This window comes from Elephas maximus, chromosome 24 (assembly GCF_024166365.1).
Source record: "Elephas maximus indicus isolate mEleMax1 chromosome 24, mEleMax1 primary haplotype, whole genome shotgun sequence".
Lineage (NCBI taxonomy): Eukaryota > Metazoa > Chordata > Mammalia > Proboscidea > Elephantidae > Elephas > Elephas maximus.
In genome coordinates this window covers 45,835,866-45,844,027 of record NC_064842.1, presented here as the reverse complement: position 1 = coordinate 45,844,027, position 8,162 = coordinate 45,835,866, and the positions used below count along the sequence as shown (strand labels likewise).

At 51.6% G+C, this 8,162-nt stretch overlaps 1 protein-coding gene across 2 annotated transcripts; it reads left to right on the top strand.

Moving 5' to 3' along the window:
* Positions 1-1,422: 1,422 nt before the first annotated feature.
* Positions 1,423-7,625, top strand: RGS16 (regulator of G protein signaling 16). 2 transcript variants are annotated; one of them, XM_049868522.1, is made up of 5 exons: positions 1,423-1,582; positions 2,488-2,598; positions 3,400-3,461; positions 3,747-3,913; positions 6,192-7,625. In XM_049868522.1, the coding sequence occupies exons 1-5, from the start codon at positions 1,539-1,541 to the stop codon at positions 6,411-6,413; spliced, it is 606 nt and encodes a 201-aa protein (XP_049724479.1). In that variant the 5' UTR covers positions 1,423-1,538; the 3' UTR covers positions 6,414-7,625. The 2 variants fall into 2 exon arrangements, with proteins under 2 accessions (XP_049724479.1, XP_049724478.1); XM_049868521.1 differs by having other exon boundaries at positions 3,397-3,461.
* Positions 7,626-8,162: the final 537 nt, after the last annotated feature.

Sequence of the window (8,162 nt, the reverse complement as noted above, 5' to 3'; positions counted from 1 at the left end):
GCCATCTTTTGGGGGAGCCGCATGCAATGACTGGTCCGTGTGGGGGTACATGGCCCACCCCTTTGCCTCAATGGGGGACACCTCCAAAGGGCTCTCCCAGCTCCAGAGGGTCTCCTGGGACTAGTTGCGGCCTCTGTTGCAATGACATGGGATTCACCTTGGCTTCACTCTCTCTCACAGGTGTTGTTCCAGAGAACTCTCCTCAGTCAACCTTCTGTGTTCAAGTCTCTGCCTTGGAGTCTGTTTCCCAGGGAATTGAAAACTAAGATACAAATATTAACTTGTTTCTTCTTCACAACAACTTTGTGGAATTGGTGTATCATGGTTCCCGTCTTAGGGATGAGGGAAACGAGGCAGGCAAAGGTTAAGAAAGTTGCTCACAGTCTCCCATCAGTAGGTGGTGGGGCCATGATTTGAAACCCTAAAGATCTAGCTCGAGCTCGCATACTTTTAATTGTTCATGCTGCCTCGTAATAACAGTCCCATTCGGGATGGTGGGGCCATGGGGGAGGCTGCAAAGTCTTTATAGGAAAGATGAGGTGGAGAGAGAGGCAGGGTATTTATTACCTTTATGTCAGAGAAGCCAACACTGAGCTAGCAACTGCTTAAGCCCAGGATCATTTACCCTTTACAGAGGCTGAGATTCTTTTTTTGGCAGTGGAAAAAATATAGTAAATTTAGCTTTTAGTTCTGGTGCCAAGAGCTACTAATTGTGTAACTCTGAGGATGTTATTTAACTTCTATGAGTCTTGGTGAAAGTATTTGGCACTTAGTAGGTGCTCGATAAATCCTCCTTTCCCCCGCCCCCAATGCTGATTATTTCCAGTTCCGTGGACTTGGGCGAGTCTGTATAGTCCTCAGTTTCATCAGGAAAATGGAGATGATGAAGATAATGATAAAGGGCTTAGCACCCTGCCCGCGGGGATAGGGGCACTGTGAACGGTAGTCAGCAGTATAACCACGACGCTATCTCGTCCCTGTTAGACGCTGTGCCCCTGACCTTCGGGACCTTACAGACTCAGACTTTCCTGGGACCGACACCGCCTGTGTCTCCCCCAACCGCCACCCCCACGCAAACCCTCCTGACGCGGCTGAGTTGCTTTCTTGCTTTTGCTAGGTCAGTGGGTTTATGTGTGTGGCGTTCCCTTCTCTCATCCCCACGAGGTCTGCCGTCTTCCCCTCCTCCACCCGGAGGAGGCGCCAGCCCCGCCCGGCCCAGCCTGCGGCTCCCGGGTGTGAGCGCGCGCCGGCAGGGGCGGGGCAGCAGCAGCCACGCGCAGGCCGGGGCCGCCCACCCAGCCGCCTGCCCCCCCCGCAGAGCCCAGCCCCGTGCTCCCATTGGTCAGAGGCGCGCGCGGCCCCGCCCCCGCCCAAGGGTATAAAAGCCGCGGTAGCGCCAACTTGCCGCGTCCAGCTGGTTGAACCCAAGCGCGCGCGGCTTAGCTTCTGCTCCCGCTCCCGCTCCCGCTCCTCGCCGCCTAGCCAGCGCAGGGCCCGCCACCATTCTCCCCGCGACGTGCTGCCCTGCTCCCGCAGCCATGTGCCGGACCCTGTCCGCCTTCCCCACCACCTGCTTGGAGAGGTAAGAGGAGCTTGCCCCGTGGAGCTTGGCATCTGCCCGGAGGAAGTCCTAGTCCCTCCAACTCTGAGAGGGTGAAGCGGTCGCCCTGGGGACCTGGGTGAACGGGGGAGTGGGGCGCTAGAGACTCGAGTGGGGAGGCAGAGGAGGAGGCTAACCTGAAGCTGCCTACTCCGATGCTTCCCTTAGAGGCCGAGAGAAGCGATGGGCCACGAGAAGGAGGGCAGCAGGGGCCCCTGTTTGCTGCCGTTCCCCATCCCCTGACAAACAGCAGCCCTTTTTAGGTGACCTGCTGAATACCCGACTGCAGGAAGGCCACTTTGGCACAACTGAGTTTGCCCAGTTTCTGAAGCTTTTGATTTTCACTCCATGGCCCAGAGCTAGGACATGGACTTCTCTGCCCCTGAGAAGGCAGGGAGATGCTTATCCGGCCCCACTGACGGGTATGTGCCCACTTCCCAGGGAGCTGCTCAGCAGTCTTCAGTCCTTACTGGGGCTTGTGCCTGGGAAGGAAAAGGGCAAAGATGAAGGCAGGAATCAGTTTCCACGTAGTTTCAGAAATACTGACAAGCCCAGAGAGGCTGAGCTGCCTTCCGCTAATCAACAGGCACAAGGATAGACCAGTGTGACTTAACTGGGAAAAGCCCGTATCTGAAATGCTGTATGTAAACCCGATGGGAAAGTATTAAGACCTACCTGAGTGCCACGCAGAGGTTGTTTTCCCTATTGCTGGGGTGATGACACTAAAGAGAGAGCAAAGTTTGGGTCTGGGCACAGCCAATGGTCCCTGGAATCCCTGAGACTGGAGTTTGGGTGGCACTAGCTTGAGCTCTCCTGGGATCCCATAAGCTTCCCCACAATGGCTGAGTAAATGGAGAGTCCTTATAGGCGCCTGCTTTGTCTTCCAGAGCCAAAGAGTTCAAGACACGTCTGGGGATCTTTCTTCACAAATCAGAGTTGGGATCCGATACCGGGAGTGTTGGCAAGTTCGAGTGGGGCAGTAAACACAGCAAAGAGAGGTAGGTCCTGCTGACCAGCCAAAGACCCCTGGTGGGGAGGGAGCCAGATTGAGGAAAGGAGCCATGAGAAGCAGTAATTCGAGGAGGAGAAACTAGGGTGTGCTGGGATAAAATGTGGTAACCCCTCCCTGAGGTTCTTTAGTGGGGCTTGTTGTTGGTCCTGCTATGTCTGCTTGGCTCATGGACGATTGGGTGGGTGGTTCCAGGGTTCTAAGTCCACCAACAGATGACTGCATGGAGGGCCTGAATGTCTAGTTACTGGACTCTCCCATCTGTAGATGCGCATTGCATATGCAGTGAGGGCTAGGTCAGGACCCCAAACCACTGGAGTTCTTATGAACCTTTCTACTGGCATCAGCATACACCTTGCCTAGAAGCCCTTCCATTTGGAACATCAGCACCTGTGCCAGGTGCTGCATGAGGCTCTGGGGTTCTGGGTAGACATAATCTCTATGCATGAGACCTTCATTTCCTTGGAGAGGTGTTCAAAACAAAGCTCTGAGGGTGAGGGAATAGAAATAATTTTGGACAGAGAAGAGGCAGCCTGAAAGATATTGGCCGAGGGCAAAAGGTCCCAGATTTTGGTTTCTGGCTACTGAATTGTCGTATAGAAAATGCCACTGCCCCCGACCCCCAGTCTCAACCAGGAGTTTGAGGAGTCAGCTTCAGTAATCACCTAGCAAGCCTTGTGTGAATTTTGCTACTTCGTTTCAGAGTTCTGGCAAGGATTTAGGCTAGGCATTGGTTTGTGGATTTATTTTTTAAATTTTAAAATCTTGGATTTTTTTTTCTTTTTAGCAGAAACTTCTCAGAAGATGTGCTGGGATGGAGAGAGTCATTTGACTTGCTACTGAGCAGTAAAAGTGAGTAGGACCCTGTGGTGTCTGTCTGTGGTTGGCACGTGTGCACTCACGTGTCTTGGAGCCAGCCGGGGGGATGCTGACAGTGTGGGCAAAGCAGTAGTTGTAACAATAATAATGATGATCCCCTAGTGAGCGAGCCTCTGTTCAGAATACAAAGGCAGGCCCTTGTTCTAGAAAATGACATCCTAAAAATAGAGCCATTAACTGCAGTTGCTGCCTTTTCTTTTTCTCTTCCCATCTGTCCCCTGGTCTGACTTGCCTCCCCCTCTCTCCCCCCAACCACAGATGGAGTGGCTGCCTTCCATGCTTTCCTGAAGACGGAGTTCAGTGAAGAGAACCTGGAGTTCTGGCTGGCCTGTGAGGAGTTCAAAAAGATCCGCTCGGCTACCAAGCTAGCCTCCAGGGCTCACAGGATCTTTGAGGAATTCATTCGCAGCGAAGCCCCGAAAGAGGTCAGAGCCCTGACATGTTCTGTGGGTCTTCCAGACCCTGCTCCTTCCAAAATCGGAGATCTTAGGGGGCCAGGAGATGAAGGATTGGATTTAGAAGTAGAGTGGCCTTATTTGGCACAGGGATGAGTGGGCTTCTAGGGTTGGAGATTAGGAAAGCCAAGCACCTTCCTACCTCTGGGTCGTGGTACTCTCAGATTTGGATGGGGTGAGATGGGCTGGTAGGTTTTTGGGCTTCTGCACATACCCACTTATGTAAGCCCAGCCCTTTTCAGACTCAACTGACGCAAGTGGGGGAACAAAGTTATCACAGGGATCTTATGCAACCTGGTGCGGCTCTCTGGTTGACTTGCCTCAGGTCCGCAGGTCTGTGATCCGTGAACTTACCTGGATCAGACTTCCCTTCAGGCCTTCTCTGCATGGCAGGTGGCGTGTTTGATAAAGAACATGGGGCCACCTTGTGGAGAGATAATAGTAATGCCCTACTTTTGTATCATGTTTTTATTTTCTGAGCATTCTTATTTATTCTGGGAGTCCCCTGGGTGGTGCAAATGTTTAACGCACTAACTGAAAGGTTAGTGCTTTGAGTCCACCCAGAAGCACCTTGAAAGAAAGGCCTTGCGATCTACGTCTGAAAAATCAGTCATCGAAAACCCTATGGAGCACAGTTCCACTCTGACACACATAAAAAAAAAAAATCCCATTGCCACTGAGTCGATTCCAGCTCACAGCAAACCTACCCATAGGGTCGCCATAAGTTTGAATGGACTCAGTGGCAACTGGTATTGGTTTATTTATTCTGCACTATTCCGCAGATGTTTACTGAGCACCAGTTACATGCAAGGTGCTGTTATAGGCACTGGGGATATAGCAGTGAACAAAACAAAGTCCCTAGCCTCATGGGACTTATATTCAAACGGGAGAAGATGACAGTCACCAGTGGAAGCAGTAAAATATATGTCCTCTGATAAACATAAAGCAGGACATGACGGATGGGAGGTGCCAGAGATAGATGGGGTGGGGAGAAGTGAGATCCTTCGTTGTATACAAGGAGGTCAGGGGTGGGCTGTCTGATAAAGTGACATATGAGCAGAGACATGACAGATTAAGGGAGGGGAGAACATTCTAACAGCAAGTGCAAAGGCCAGAGTGCCTTTCGTATTCACAGAGCAGCATGTGGGCTGGCATGGAGCTGAGTCAGTGAGGCAGAGAGAGGAGATGAGGTCACACAGGCAGCCAGGCAGCCAGGCAGCCATGTGGTCCAGCAAGAACTTTGGCTTTTCTTCTGAGTGACATGGAAAGACATGGAGTGCATGGTCTTGGCAAAGGTGCCACAAACTGACCTGGGTTTTAAAAGGACCACTCAGACTGCTGGGTGAAGAATAGACCATGGGGGCAAGAGTCAAGGAGAGAGACCAGTTAGAATTCTCTGGCACTAATCTAGGAAAGAGATGATGGCAACTCGCACCAGAGTCATTGTAAAGGAAGGGGTTCATATATACGTTCTTAACGTTGTTGTTGTTAGTTGCTGCGAAGTCGACGCCAACTCTTGGCAACCCCACGCCTGCAGCGTAGAACTCTGCTGTATAGGGTTCTCAAGGCTGTGACCTTTCGGAAACAGATCACCAGGCCTGTCTTCTGAGGCACCTCTGTGTGGCTTTGAACCACCAACTTTTGGCTAGTAGTTGGGCGTTTAACTATTTGCACCAACCAGGGACTCTACATTCTTTTTTTTTTAATATAATTTTATTTATTTTGTTGTTGGCTCCAGACATTTTTTTTTAAATAATTTTTATTGTGCTTTAAGTGAATTTACAAATCAAGTCAGTCTCTCACACAAAAACCCATATACACCTTGCTATACACTCCCAGTTATTCTCCCCCTAATGAGACAGCCCACTCTCTCCCTCCACTCTCTGTTTTTGTGTCCTTTTCACCAGCTTCTAACCCCCTTCACCCTCTCATCTCCCCTCCAAGCGGGAGATGCTAACATAGTCTCAAGTGTCCATCTGATCCAAGAAGCTCGCTTCTCACCAGCATCCCTCTCCAACCCATTGTCCAGTCCAATCTATGTCCAGACGTTCTTAACATGTCATCCTAATCATTCTGAGATTGGAGGGTAGACGCTGAATCATAGATGTGGGGATAGGCCCAGAGTTGGAAAGCCAGTTTGTGATAGACTCAGGAGACCACAGGCTCCTGATTCATAATTCAGTGCTCTTTCTTCTGCCTCTCTGTCAGTCCTCCCCACTCACCTGTGTGCTTGCCCTCCTTCCCACAGGTGAACATAGATCACGAGACCAGGGAGCTCACGAGGACGAACCTGCAGGCTGCCACAGCCACATGCTTTGATGTGGCTCAGGGGAAGACACGCACCCTGATGGAGAAGGACTCTTACCCACGCTTTCTGAAGTCCCCGGCTTACCAGGACCTCGCTGCCCAAGCCACAACCGCCTCGGCCTCCGCATCCAGCTGCAGCCTAGCTGAGCCCTTATGCACCTGAGCCTCCCTGGCAGTGAGGGAGCCAGCCGGGAGAAGAGGTGGAGTCACCCGTCCCTGAGGCTGCAGACCCTGGGTGGGAGGCAGGTTTTGTGAAGCAAGTTCAAGAGGACTGAAGCAAGTTCAAGAGAGCTGTGAAGCACAAAGCCGCACCAGCAGCCTGTTTGGGAAGCCACACCCTTGTCTCCATATACTGTGGGACTAAATCCTTGCAGGAGAGGGTACCCCACATCCAAGACCTGTGGCTGAGGACTGAAGAGGAGGTTGTGTGGGGCTCTAGGGAAAAGAAGGGTGGTGCAAGAGTTACCATTGGTTCTTGTTCTCACCGGGGCAAGGGGATTTGTTCCAGGGTAGAGTGGGTAAAGGGAAACTTGGAAATGAGGGGGGAAAGGCACCCAGGTCAGCTGGTTTGCCTCTTGGTCAGTTGACTCTGATGCCATCCTGTTTTCCTAGTTCTGTCCTGGGCACAGAAGGGAGCAAGTGTGTGTAGCCGTCCCATTCTGCCGTCACCTGCCTCTGGGCCACCCAAGATCCCTTAGCTTGCACTTCATGTGTGTCCATCCCCTCAGTATTGTCAAGGCCAGGAGCCATATGTGACTCTTGCCCAAGATGAGCTTTTTATACCTCAACGACTGACCATTGAGCCCCTTTCCAAGGCGGCAGAGAACCCTGAAAAGGGGCTGTCTTGCTCATGTGAAATTAATCTTGGTGCTCTTGGTGACTCTTAGAGGTAGGCTCTGACTGTGTTGGCAGCAGAGCCCACCCGTGAGGAGGGCTGCCCAGGGGCCTCTTGCTGGGAGGTGTCCTCTCTTAGCTGTGTGTGGTGAAGGTGGGGCCCCTGAGAAGGAAAGTGTGAGGCCTCCAGGCAGGTGGTCAGTCCAACTCCCGTGCCCAGCAGGCTGTGATGGGCCTCAGTTTCAGCACACACCTGGGTTTTGGGAACTGGTGCTGGGGGAGCTGAGGACCGAATGGCTAATCGTGGGACCCTAAGGGCATCTTCCTTCCCTTGACCCACAGCTCTCCCTGTGTCTTTCTCTGGAGAGAGCAGCATGGAAGAGAAGAGGAACAGGAGAAACAAATGTCCCTTGTTGCCAGCTCTGGGAAGGCCTGTTTAAATTAAGCCGATGTTTTTCTGTGGGCCCGGGACCGTGATGCCCTTGGGCAGAGCTTGGAAGCAGATGTGCAGGCTGGGGACAGGCTGCTTGGAAAGGCAGGATTGGGGGTGGGCTGGGGAGGGGTCAACCTGCTTGTCACCTCAGGGCATCACTGAACAAACATCTCTGGTGGGGCTTCCTGCACAAGAACCCAGGCTGAGGAGAATGAACCCTTCAGCCTCAGGATAAGTCATATTGTTCTCTGCACTGTGAGCTCCTCCAGGAGGAAGTATTTAAGTATAATGTGTCGTTGGTTTTGTGACTATCGTTATAGCATATTGTTACCGTTATCGTTGTTGGTGTTGTAGCTGCTGTTATTTATTATTGTAAGTTCATTTTGCCTGTACTGGAGAATCTTGGTAGGAGTTGGCAGCCCGACTGTCTCCCTCTCTCCACCAGACTCTACCTCTGAACGTGCTGGGAACCCCTTCGAGCCTGTCAAGAATTCCTCACTGTTTAATTATTTATTTATTGTGGACAAATGGAGCTGGTTTCCTGGATATGAATGATGTACTCAATCCCCATTTTCCTGTTTCAGCATGTTAATATTCTTGTACAATAAAAAACAGAACTAGAACAATGAGACCGTGTTTCTGAGG